This window comes from Pyxicephalus adspersus, chromosome 2 (genome assembly GCF_032062135.1).
Source record: "Pyxicephalus adspersus chromosome 2, UCB_Pads_2.0, whole genome shotgun sequence".
NCBI classification, from domain to species: domain Eukaryota; kingdom Metazoa; phylum Chordata; class Amphibia; order Anura; family Pyxicephalidae; genus Pyxicephalus; species Pyxicephalus adspersus.
This window is the reverse complement of record NC_092859.1, coordinates 107228972-107242537: the sequence shown is the minus strand read 5'-3', so window position 1 is coordinate 107242537 and position 13566 is coordinate 107228972. Positions and strand designations below refer to the sequence as shown.

Sequence of the window (13566 nt, the reverse complement as noted above, 5' to 3'; positions counted from 1 at the left end):
AACGCCCAAAACGTGGGAAAATGTGGGTAAACGCTTCCATTGACTTCAATGGGACGTTTTTCCACAGTTTTAAGCACCTAAAACGTAAACGTGTTAGAAACGTGGGAAAACACGGCATAGGCATTTTCCAGTGTTTTAAGGGCAAGCTTTAAAATGCTAATAAAAGTGCTTCAAAAGACATATAATTGCAATAGGAATGTTTGCATGTATTTTAAAAAGGTCCGTGTAGACCCAGCCTTAAGTGTGCAACATTCATACTTCATTGTTAGGAAAATCAATAAAAACATTGAAAAGAATTAGACATTCCCTCAAACATTCTCTCATGGGAATCTTCCAGGTCCATGTATTCCAACAACAGTAATTGATTCTCACCAGGGAATATCAGATTCCCTGTTTTAAAAATAGAGCCCTAAGACTTTTAACAGGAATGCATTTACATTGATCTGCCAGCTCAAAGCTGAAAAAAACATGAAAGCTGAATGTTTTGGATTAATGCATATTGAAAGTCATCATGGAAGCCATAAAATGTTGTGTCTTTAGGGGTTGCCTTAGTTTCACCTATACTGATACAAAACAGGCAGGACTAAAGCCTTGTACAGACGTCAAGTGTACAGCAGAGGATTGTTGGAAAAGGTCTTTCATTATTGTTTCCAGTAACAGATGAATGAATGAGTGCTGTACACACAGCTCTGTTCTGTTATATGGAGAGGGGGGGGGGGGGGACCAGTGAGCGGCATTCCACTGTTCTTACCGTTATAGAAGTCAACATCTGGTTTATAATATAAAAATGAATTATTAGGAGTATACTGTGTATTGAGATAATATTCTTAATAAAAGATAGAGATCGAGAACTGAGAAATACTAAAGGTTGGGATAGACATATATAATCAAACTTGAAAATTGTGTTGTATAGAGATTATATTGTTTAATTATGATTTGTTGGAAATTGAATATTGAATGACACATTTTATGCTGGCTTGTTTATTTGTATGATTAAAATGAAAATTAATAAAGAAATTGAAACAGTAGAAGTCAACATCTGGCCGCATGGCGAATTGATGAATAACATTTTAGGAGCGCTATGCACATGCCAGATTTTCACCCAAGACAAGCAAAAAACATTGATCTCAGGCAACAATTATCTGTGTGTGTATGTAGCTTAGGGTAGATTTCTAATGAACAAATGTGTTTTCATATAAACAACCAATCAATCGAGCAACCTATTATTAACACATCATTTGCTTCTAGATGTCATGGTCATTCTAACATATGTATTTACCATTGTTCTTAAATTATTTTTTTCAGAATAGATAAATATTTTAACTATTATGTTCCAGTCAACCATATCTTCCCCAGCCTAATGTATCTCTAATTATCCCGTTGTGCCAGTAACAGAGAGCCCACATCCAGACATCTGTTATGTATTCTGTTGCCATTAATCCTCTTTAATCTCTCGGATTCTTTGTATGCAGAACTGGACTATTGTTCCTAGCCTAATTTATAACAGTCCTGTTTTATTCATTTTTATGAATTATGTTGTTCATCAATGATCAAGGACCTCTCAGTTCAGTTTCCATGGAAATTTGCTAAATTGCTAATAGCTGCAAATTTTACAGCTTCAAACACACGAACTTCTGCACAAAAGTCTGCACTCAGCATGTTTTCCTGATTTATTCTGACTCTTCCCTAATACTCGAAAAATACAATTCAGTTATACTGAATAGCCCACTATAAAAAGGAGCTTAGCACAGTGTTTGATTCCCTTTGCATTGCATTGTGTCAGTAATGACCAGACTGCAGTCCTCATTCGGATCTATGTGAAGACTGCAGCCCAGTTCCTGTGAATAGGTTCCCCTTCCAGATCAAGGCTTGCTTGCAATTTGCTGAGAGCTACAGGGGTTATTAAATATCTTTGTTAGATAGAAATTTATTAGCCATTTTTCAGTTATCTCATTAGAATTACAATAATTACAGTGTGCTACACATTTCCAGCAAATGGTTAAATCTCTTAGCTATATTAGGATTTAATTGTCAGCATAGAGTACAGTATAACCCTAGCCATATTGTCAAAGAAATACATTGGCAGCAACTGCTGAATTGAAAATGTTTGTTGTCTGCCAACAATACTTTGGTTTACAGACTCGGAGCAAGCATGCAGCAAGTGACATCAAACCTCCCGATCTATATTCTTGCTCAGAATCTGTGGTTGCAGAAATAGTGGATTAGATTCATCATGTCATGCTGTTAAGTAATTTATTTGCTCATTTCACTATTTTTTGTTGGGGCCTACTTAACTGGCTATAGGGGAATCTGTTGCCTGTGATCAAGGTGAATAATCAATCACATGTTGACACTAGGTATTCTGCTAAACTGGTTGGCCTTGCATGGTCAAGCAGCTTCAAATGTCTAAGTAGACTGCTTCTTGCACTGAAGAGGAAAGGCAAGCACAGAAAGCCACAGGAGGGATCACTCCAATTGTAGCACAGCATATTATTACTGCTTCATTGAGATATTAGTTACCCAGCACTTGTATTTCAGCATAGTTGTGTAGTAATATATATTCAACATCTGTAGGGGAATGAGAAACCTGCTATTAGGATAAGACAACCTTATAGTCAGCTGGTGGGGACTACTTCTGTCCAAGCAGGCCTGGCATTAGATGGTCACCTATTGTGCTGATAGGGATATATCCAGACACTTTACACTTGGTTAGTGGTTGGGTACTTTCATAGGCAAAGGTACAACTATTTTAACCCTGAAAAGATGCAGAGGTGCCCAGTTTTTGTATAAAACATAATGAACATAGTTCCTTGCACATGGGGGGATCACTATATTAGGAACGGTGTATAGGTAACTGGTTCACAAAGAATACCATAATGTATAATGGGTACAATAGGATTATAAATATTATCAATATTTGGGTAGTTTGATGGGTTTAGAGTGAACATATTGTTATATTTCTGGTAACAACTTTGTTTTGTTTACATTACATGATAATGTTACTACATGATCTTGTTTATTGTCAATACAATGACATCTAATACATGCTGCAATCCATTATCTATGGTCACCTTTCTTTATTAAGTTTATATAAATAATCTAATACAAAATAGTTACAAAATGTAAATAAAATAAAAAATACTTTATAATATAGGTAAATACAAAATGTATAAAAAATAAAAGGGCAATAATAAAAAGAATTTAAACAATCAGGAATAGAAAAATTAATAATAGTAGTAACAATAATATATCACAAATAGCTAAAGGATTATATCAGGGATAAGTGTGAAAGGGAGGGGATAAAAGAATAAACCATTATCAAACAAACATGAAACACAGATATAAAATAAACCTGTAACTAACTATAGCAAAAAAACATAAAACAAACTCTGTTGTAAAGTGATGCTGAAAAATGTGGAAAAGTCTAGCTGTATTGTCTAGTGATATACAAAAGCTTCAAAATCATCTTTATCCATTGCCCTGAGTTCATCCATGTGATTAAAATAATTTCAACAAGCAACAAGTAGTATAAACACATGTATTGTAGGACATTATTACCTAACAAATGCAGGCATTGCAACTAATCACACATTTGTTTAGGCTTAATTAGAATAATTTACACAAGAATGATGAAAAGTAATTGTTATCTGGTTGCTTGGAGATAAGCTTTTTTCACCAAGTAAGTAAATAATGTTCATTCACTTCCTTTAGGGATTTTTCTCTCTGCATTCCAGACACAGCGATTACTCTTGATCCCAGCACCATCTCATAAACAGATGTCATTTATATCAGCCATCTTGAAATGCATATAATTATCATGAAACATTTTACTAGATTTAGTTTAATTCTATGATTACTAGATAGTGAATTTTTATCTGATCTGTAAAAACTGGTACTTGTAACAATTTTAAACTGAAGTAATATTTTAAAAGGGTTAGTAATGGACTAATTATGGGATTAGAACTGCTTATTCCTATCTGCAGCTACTTAGCGCATCCATTTATAAACTGTATTATGTAATGATCTGATATCTGCACAGTCATTTCTGATTGGCTGTTATACAAAATTGCGCCTAAGAATTTAAATTAAGACTTAAGCAGTTCAATAATATATTTTCCATTGATGTATTTGTATTCTTTACATTTTATGTTGTTTGAAGGTTTAGGGATGCAAAGTTGGCCTTTGGCCTTTGGCTCTGGCCTTTCCAGCCCTAGGTCCCAGGTTCAAATCTCAACCAGGACCCTATCTGCATGGAGTTTGCAGGTTCTCCCTGTGTTTGTGTGGGGTACTCCAGCTTCCTCCCACATCCCCAAAAACATGCAGGTAATTGTCTACCCCACAAAAATTGACCTTAGACTGTATTAATTGTAGGAACAGTAGATTGTGAGCCCCTTTGGGGGACAGCTAGTGATATTACTATGCACTTTGTTCAGCACTGCATAATATGATGGGGCTATATAAATACTGTGCAATAATAAAAAAATAATAGTTTAGGATGAGAGCATGTGCAAGCTCAGTATCTCTTTAGATCAGTGTTTCTCAACCTTTTTTTAAGGAAACCCCTACTATAATTACTATATCCACAGCTCACAGTACATGTGTGGTGGTCCAAAGGAAGAATCCCTCTAACATTGCTGGCCAGGGGGGAAACTCCACCTTTATAGACAGCCAAAAACATCACTGGTATCAATTAAACTGACTGATAGGCACACATTGCTAGTACCCACCGGAGGAACCCTGCTTGGGAAACACTGATTCAGAGAGTAAAGCTACACATGGATGGTAGCCTTGGATACTTGTTAGAAATATATATACGTTTGTGGCCTTGCAGTAGTATATCAAAAAATATTAAAAATATAAATTCAGTTTGGTATACACATACTTGCCTTCATTTATCATGTAAGATTTGTTCTGGCAACAACATGATTACTTTGTATTCTGTAGGCACAGTTCCAGGCAAACAAAGCCCCTGTCATTCACAGGAAGCTGAGTATGTATAAAAGTTCTAAAGAACATACATACATTTACATTTACACAATTTCTGGTCTAAAGGAATTCACCTCAAGATAACATCTTGGAACCGATTACCATACTGGACTTTGCTTTGTCCCTCCCTTGTACATTTTAGTTTATAGCATTGTAAAAAATGTGTTCATGCATAAAAACCGGATGAAAGGAAGTGTGCCAGCCTTATTGCTGTTGTCATTTTTTTAGAAACTGAAAACTTGCAGCTAGCTAGAAACATGAAGAACCTAAATGTTGTCAAAGCTTTATTATGAGCATGTAACATTATTAGTATTTCATTTTGCCAAGCACACTAAGTATGATTTATATGCTTTATCGTACATGAGACATACAGACATACTAGGACTGATTTGAAAAAGCAAGAACAGGAATAATGGATATAGTAGGCCTTCATATATGTGTGTAGATGCCTATTCATATTGTGATGCATTGTACTAATTCAGTGTGGTTTTGACATGAACATTGAACAGCCACATAATGCTCCATTTTAGCTTCTGTTCTGAAAGGCTTACAACTGTATGCATAAACGTTACTTAAAAATTAGAATAAAAATAGTGTTCCCAGATTACTAGCATGTGGAGAATTAAGGTACAGTATGCAAGGCTGTCACAGAAAGAAAATGGCAGTTTATGGTATTTAACATTCAAATCGCTATTCCAAGCCCTATACATGGACTTTCATATACCTGCTAGTTCATGACCCTCTGTGCTTGACAAACATACACATGCAAAATATAATACACATCTACGAAGGATTCACAGAGGCTTTTTCAAAGTTAGCTTTTTAAATAGTCCGTTTTATGACAGAGACACTCAGTTGCAGTTTTATTCTCACATTGTAAGTCCAATTAAAATGCTAACAGTCTTCTGAGAAACCATGAGGAATATCTAACCCAAGAATTAAAAGTTAACATATTACAGATTAGCAGTCTGTAGATGTAGAGGCTGCATTTGTTTTATTTTCCAGTAGGCTTTTTTTTTTTAATTTATTTTAATTCTGCCATTAAAACACTTCCGTACTAGTGTGACAACATTCACTAAGTGTACACATTGAAGTGTACTGTATCCAGGGAAATGCAGCATTGTCACTCTATACCAGAAAGCATTCTAGGACCACAGAAATCCTCCTTCTCTCATTGTTTCCATAACATAGGAAGGCATGTTCTGTAGTCCATAGAGAGAACTGGGAATAGGCTTAACTGATCAATGCAGAAAAGACAGAGAACATAAAGGGATGTCTTTATAAAACAGGGAATATGATATTCTCTCTAACATATATTTTCCAGATAAATTAAAATGAACATTTTGCAATATACTGTAATCTAATACAGAATATTAATTGCATTTTATTTCCTTTAGACTTATCCTACCTATTTAGCACTCTGTTACATCCAAGTTGAATGTTCCTGCTATGGCATCAAATCCTGATTGGGAAGACTAAACAACGCTTCTGGCTTGATGATGATGATCCTTCAAGCTAGGTTACATTTATTATTATTATTATTATTAATAATAATAATAATAATATTAAACAGTATTTATATAGCCCTTACATATTATGCAGCGCTGTATATTAAACAGGGTTGCAAATGACAGACAGATACAGACGGTGACACAGGAGGAGGAGGGAACCCTGCCCAGAAGAGCTTACAATCTAGGACATTTAAATGTTTCTTGTTTTTGATCATAACTCATCATTGACCAGCTATTTATGGTATTTTTGTATTGCAGCATTTTCATGTGATTCGGGGCAATTCTTGGACATTAAGACTCAGGCATGCACTGAATGTGCCGCAGGAAAATACTCCCTTGGAACTGGAATTAAATTTGATGAATGGGATGAGATGCCATCAGGATTTTCCAATGTGGCTACATTTATGGAGACGACTGCTGACTTCTCTGGAAGCAAACCTGACAGCTGTGATAAGTATGTGTTTACCTTATTAAAAAAGGGCATTTTAATCAAAAATTTGCTGTGCTTAGCACACAGTGGAAGCACACTGCCGTAATTTTGAGCATTCAGACTGCTGTGCTTATTTATTGCTCTACATTTCTGGAATATGTAGTCAGCTGTTTGTTTCTCTGAATGGTGACTCACTCCTCTCATCCATTTTCTGATAAACCAAGTCATCACCTTCATATTTCAACTAGAATTATTTTCTGCTCAGCTAAAATCAAATGATCACATATGGCCTCCTAGACCCTGAAAGCTGAGAACAGTTATTTAAATCTGTCTATAGACCTGAGAGGACAGGCAGAAGACTTTTATTTGTAAATGTTACCATGCTGTCCACAACCAAAATCAGATTACCATTGATCAATAATTATCTCATGTCATTGTGTGGCCTGAGGTGCCTATAGTCATTAGGGAAGGTATAAACACATCCAATGCCTAATGTCCATGGGCAGATTCGATCATGATAATTATTACTTTGCCACAGGCCATCATCAGTAGTGTTCCCCTTGAACCTGATGTCAACTTTTATGTCTGTACAAAGATTGTTTGTGAAGGATGGTCATGGAGCTGAATGATTGAAAGCATTACCTGCCTAATTCTTGTGGGTACCTCTAGATGATTTGTGGAATCTTTCTCCATTTTGGGATGTATGTGCCATTAAAGCAATAACTTCACAATTTGTGAATAAGTATAGACTTGCAATTTTAATTTGTACCATTGCCTTACCATGAAAATAAAATAAAATTTATAATTTTATTATCATGTCTTCTCAGCTCATCATGGATTCCTAAAGGAAACTACATAGAATCCAATCGGGATGACTGTACCGTTTCCCTCATCTATGCTGTGCATCTGAAGAAAGCCGGATCAGTGTCATTTGATTATCAGTACCTTGACAACAATATCTTTTTTGAATTCTTTGTAAGATTTGTTTTTTATTTAATGTGTTTAGTATATTGTTTATTTCTGACCACATGTATACATCATCTCCCCTGTTTCTTATCACTTTGGATATATAGTATTGCATGTTTATATAAATATGGCTAATTAGGGCAATTAGCAAAGAGTTTATGAACAATGAACAAGAATGGTTACATTTGTTGTTTGAGCTCTGTAATTTGTTTTCAGTAAGTAGCATCAAAGCATCTATACATTTTAGGGTCAAGGTCCACTGTATTTTTCATCCTCCAGGTACTAATGGAAGTGTATCCTTTCCAGCCTTGGAGAACTTTAATAAATCAGGCCCATAATTCCCATACTATAGGAAGGCATGTTTTGTATAGAGAGAACTGAGAATAGGCCTTACTGATAACAGAAAAGACACAGAAAAGACAGAATACAAGGGGATCGATTTATAAAACAGGGAATATGACATTCCATCTAACATATATTTACCAGATTGATTAAAATAAACATTTTCCAACGTACTGTAATCTAATACAGAATATTATTTGCATTTTATTTGCTTTGGACATATATATGTGCCTAATTAAGGCAATAAGTAGAGAGTTTACAAGCAATGAGCAGGAATGGTTACATTTGTTGTTTGAGCTTTGTATTTTTTTTTTTTTCAGTAAGTAGCATCAAAGCATTCATACAGACAATTTTAGGTCAAGGTCTACTGTATTCATCCTCCAGCTACCTTTTTCCATGTAGGAATAAATCAGCTATTGGCTGAAGTATCAAAATCAATTATTAGTCTTTTCCTGTAATATTGATTAGCTATAAATGTCTGCTGCAGTGTTTAACATCTAACATGATGTTCACCCAAACATGTTCATGTATAATTTTATAAATAATATAGCTCTTGCTCATTTTTTATAGTGTCCATAGACATATCACTAATTACCTCCTAGAGGAACTCATAATCTAATGTTCCTAACATAGACTCATTTTGCTACCATAGTCCAAGGCCAACTGTTAAAGGAGACAGTTAATCTACCAATATGTTTTTGGGATGTGGGAGGAAACCCCTTGCCTACATACAGTTGGTAGTGTATGGGATAACCATGCAATATCTATAGGTACACTTTTTCTTGGACTTTTATCTTTTATTGACTTGCGGTTGTTTATGCTTTTTAGATTCAGAATGACCAGTGCCAGGAAACAAGTTCTTCCTCTGATAAGTGGGTGAAGCTGTCTGATAACGGTGAATGGATGCATCATTCGGTACGATTTTTTTTCAGCATTCTTTAAATTCCAACTGCTTATATATATCTCATATTTTATGTGAAATGTTCATTACTGCATTTGCAGAATATTTAGGTCCCTAGTTAAATTTGGTAAGTAAAATAAACAAACGTTTCATTTTCAAGGGTTTTTATACACAACTACAATGACTACATTTGTACAACAATGTGAATTCCTGCACAGCCCAACGAACAAGCTTTAAACTAATATTGCTGAACTCATAACTAGCTGTGGTATTGACCTTCTTATTTTAAAGTCAGTGATCTAAGATGGTCAGAAGTACATCTTAGATCACTGACTTTAAAATAAGAAGGTCAATACCACTGCTAGTTATGAGTTCAGCAATGACCGCCATGTTTTTTTGGTTTTGGAAAGGGTAAAAGGGTAGGTTTTTCTTATGTAACAGCCTGACTAAATTGCTATAGCGTATTTATCCTCTCTGTCCTGGTAGCATTTCTCACAAAAAAAGATAGTATTGATAAATGTAAATTTTACAGTTGCCACTAAAACAGTAGGTGAAAGAAAACTCCACAACAGGACAGCAAAATTAACTGCCAACAGTTTTAACCCCTACATAATTTTTTCTAAACTAAAACGTATTTATATACATACAGTTAGAAAAAATATCCAATATTCTTCCTTTAGTCCCCTTTATACAGATACTTAATTACAACATAGGTTCTTGTATCTCAAGTTTTACTTCTGAAGCCTACCTGTCACCATTTAGGACATGCTTAAAAAACAAACATGGGCAAATAAAGCAACAACATAGCAATGCACATTCATTAAAAATCCTAAATGCAAAAAAGCATTGATGATGTAGTTAGAGATCATATGTAAGTAGGTAATTCCATATTATTCAAAACCTTTCATAATGTAAATTTTTGGAGCATTTAAAAACATGTTTGTGACCTATTTTTGTGTGGACTGCTAATGCCCGATTTATCTTTGATCTACTTTTATCAGATTTCTTTGTAAAAAATAATGCTTTGAATGTGATTTAGGCTGGTCATGAACAATTCAGTATATGTAGATGCATGGACCCTCTAAGATGGGAAAAAGGGAAACAGAATATTAAGGCAATGCATATACCCTGTAACATTCCATCAGAGGACAACAGCCATAAATATTAGATTTTTTTTTTTTACTTTTTTATATTTATTATGTATTTAAATTATATATAAATATATCTAGGTGTTTCTGGATAATAAAGGCAATACTCTAAAGGATGGATGAAAAATTAAATGCAATGCAAACATCTTTGGCACTTCTATAGTATATTTATACATACGGATCTCTACACCAGAACTGGTGTATAGGATATGTAGGTATGTGAGACAGTGGTATTTGGTTACAAAAGACAGACAGTCCCTCCAGAAAACATATAATTGGGAGTTTTGGAGATGTGACCACTTCCAAAATGCTGATATTGTAAAAGCCCATTACTAGGCATTACAAGCACTCAAAAATAATGCATAGATTTATAGGGGAAATTCTATTCTGAAAAATTAATTGGTCTCTTCACTGTGTGAAGGGCAATAAATCACATAGGGCACAACTGTGAACATTTTTGGGATTCTTGGGGAAAGAACTAACTTTGGGAATTATTTTTTTCTTATTTCAGGTACCTCTAAAATCTGGAACAAACATTCTCTATTGGAGAACTACAGGCATTCTTCTGGGGTCAAAAGTGGTAAAGCCGGTGTTGATAAAGAACATTACAATAGAAGGTAAAAGAGATCTCAAAAGTCTGTATATACATACTCAAATGATAAAACATTCTGCTTTGTAAAGTGTCCTACAATACAGTGCTAATGTATTTATACTTATTTATAAATACATCTAAAATGTCTCCATACACAATCAGCAGATGGTGCATGAACATCCAAGTATGAAGAATTCAAGGACAAATGTCACAACAGCATGATAGTCACAATGCGAAGAACAGTTTAGTCCTAGGGCCTTACAATAAATAAATCCTTTTGAAAATGACACAAAGAGATTTTGATCATGATGCTGTTGTGAAGTTTTTATTGGTATATGATTTCTTTGTATGTAGCTGTGTGCATGTGTTCCATTTATTGTGTAAAGAGACCGTTTAATAAGGTAAACTAGCACCAGCCATTGACATTAGAGCCAAACTTCCTTAAAAGCAGTCTTCCTTAAGTACATCTATCTGTTGAACATCATGGGGTATGTAGCCCCAAGTCTTCATGAAATGAACAGCTTTAGGTGAACCTGATTGCTTGTTGTGTATTTTCCATTGATGTTACTAAATTCAGCTCTAATAATCCTTACAGGTGTTGCCTACACATCAGAATGCTTTCCCTGTAAACCCGGCACCTATAGTGATAAACCTGGATCCTCCTTCTGCAATCTGTGTCCCAGGAACACATTTTCTGACAAAGGAGCTAAGGAGTGTGTTAAGTGCAATCCAGATACACAATATTCAGGTAATAATGTCATATTGTAGACATTGGAAATATAAATTCAAGGAAACAACAGTCAGTGGTGTTTATATCAATGTATTGCTTTTTTAGTTTCATATCTGTCTTGAAAAGGCATGTTTCTGCCACAATGGTGTACAGTTCTGGCCAGTAGATATAAGGATGGGTAAAGTGGTAATCAGTGAAGAAATACACTGGTGCAGTGGCAGTAAATGGGGAAATGCACTGCTGCACTGGCTATTATTTAAGAAATGCTTGAGTTGCTGGAGATGTATGAGCATGGGGTGGCAGTCAATGGACAATTAAAGTGTGTTGGTGCGATGGTGGTCAGATAAAAGTATGGTTAAGTTATGGCAGTTAGTGAGAAGTACATCAGTGCAATTGTTGGCAGTGGAGAAATGTAGTATTTAATAGATTATCTCACCAAGAATTAAAACTTAAAAGTGTAATATTTTATATGCATTACAATTGGCTTACACTATTGGAACATCTAATAAACATATTATTCAAAGCTGTCTTTGTGCATGCTTCTTCTTTAGATGAAGGATCCAGCAAGTGTATAGATCGTCCTCCTTGCTCAAACAAAGATTTATTCCAGATTCACACACCCTGTGACAGTGAGGGAAAGGTAAGATAAAATGCTAACCTTATGAATGCTGACTATGGACAGACACAGAGGCCCTAATTTATTAAAGTTCTCCAAGGCTGGAGAGAATACATTTTCAGCAGTGAAGCTGGGTGATACAGAAAACCTGAAATGGATGTGGTCCAGGTTTAAAAACATTTGCTAGCAAACAGCTAATGACTTTTAGGAAATCCATTCCAGGTTTGCTGAGTTACCCAGCTTCACTGATGAAAGTGTATTCTCTCCAGCCTTGGAGGGCCATAGCATTGTATACAATCTGAAAATAAAAAAATAAAACCTGGCAAAGTTATCCAAAATACATTTATAAGAATATATCCAAGCAATTAAGATTACATATGTTTTAATTGAATTGTAACTGATCTTGATCTGTGAACTAAAAATATTTAGTGGAATTTGAGGAATATTTTTTTCATTTGGATAATATTTGTTAGCTGCTGTGTTATCAGAACTGACAATGAACACAGTGCTGTTTATTTAATGATTTGTACATTGTAAATAACTAAGCATTACAGATAACAATAATAATTTTGTTGTTTGTTTCATACTTTTGATTAGACACAAATCATGTATAAGTGGATAGAACCAAAAATTTGCAGAGAGGACCTGCCTAATGCAATCCAGCTTCTAGCATCTGGAAAAAAAGAGGCCTGTCCACCGTGTAATCCAGGATTTTACTCTAATGGAACATCTCCGTGTTCTCCTTGTCCTTTTGGGACCTACTCAGATGGAATGCAAGGTAAGACAGTCATTGGAGATGTGTTTTTGATCCTTGGAGTAACACATCCTCCCCTACCTGAATTTACTTTGCTTCCTGGTCATTAGGACCCATAATGTCAGCTTGCAGAACTAATCAAACCTGACGTTGTAGTGAAGGGTTGCTAAAATATAATTTTAAGCTAGAATTAAGCAAGATTCCTGCCTCTCCTCTTTACTACAATGGTGTAAGGTGTAGAACAGAGAGCCCCCACATCTTCTGTAATACTAGAAAATCAAATTTCGTTTTTTTTTTTAGGATTAGTAAAGACATGACATTATTGTTGTATTTGTTGTATTTTTTATGAATAAAAATAATTATACAAATAAAATACTTTTAAAGCTTAGAAGCAAACTTAAACCATAAATTTTACCTTTAGAGTGTAAGAAGTGTGCTGCTGGTACAGAGCCAGTCCTAGGCTTTGAGTACAAGTGGTGGAACATCCTCCCTACTAATATGAAGACCTCCTGCTTTAATGTTGGAAATTCCAAGTGTGATGGAATGAATGGTAAGTCACCGCTGATATCCACCAATTGTTGCATTCATAT

The 13566-nt window shown here is 34.9% G+C and overlaps 1 protein-coding gene across 1 annotated transcript in view; it reads left to right on the top strand.

Annotated features, from left to right (window-relative positions):
- Nucleotides 1–13566, top strand: part of ELAPOR2 (endosome-lysosome associated apoptosis and autophagy regulator family member 2) — a 50682-nt gene that overhangs the window by 21653 nt on the left and 15463 nt on the right. Inside the window, exons 3-10 of the mRNA XM_072401748.1 lie at nucleotides 6756–6951; nucleotides 7755–7902; nucleotides 9064–9150; nucleotides 10796–10901; nucleotides 11472–11624; nucleotides 12158–12246; nucleotides 12820–13000; nucleotides 13398–13526. Coding sequence (XP_072257849.1) covers nucleotides 6756–6951; nucleotides 7755–7902; nucleotides 9064–9150; nucleotides 10796–10901; nucleotides 11472–11624; nucleotides 12158–12246; nucleotides 12820–13000; nucleotides 13398–13526 — 1089 coding nt within the window. The remainder of the gene's footprint in view (nucleotides 1–6755; nucleotides 6952–7754; nucleotides 7903–9063; nucleotides 9151–10795; nucleotides 10902–11471; nucleotides 11625–12157; nucleotides 12247–12819; nucleotides 13001–13397; nucleotides 13527–13566) is intronic.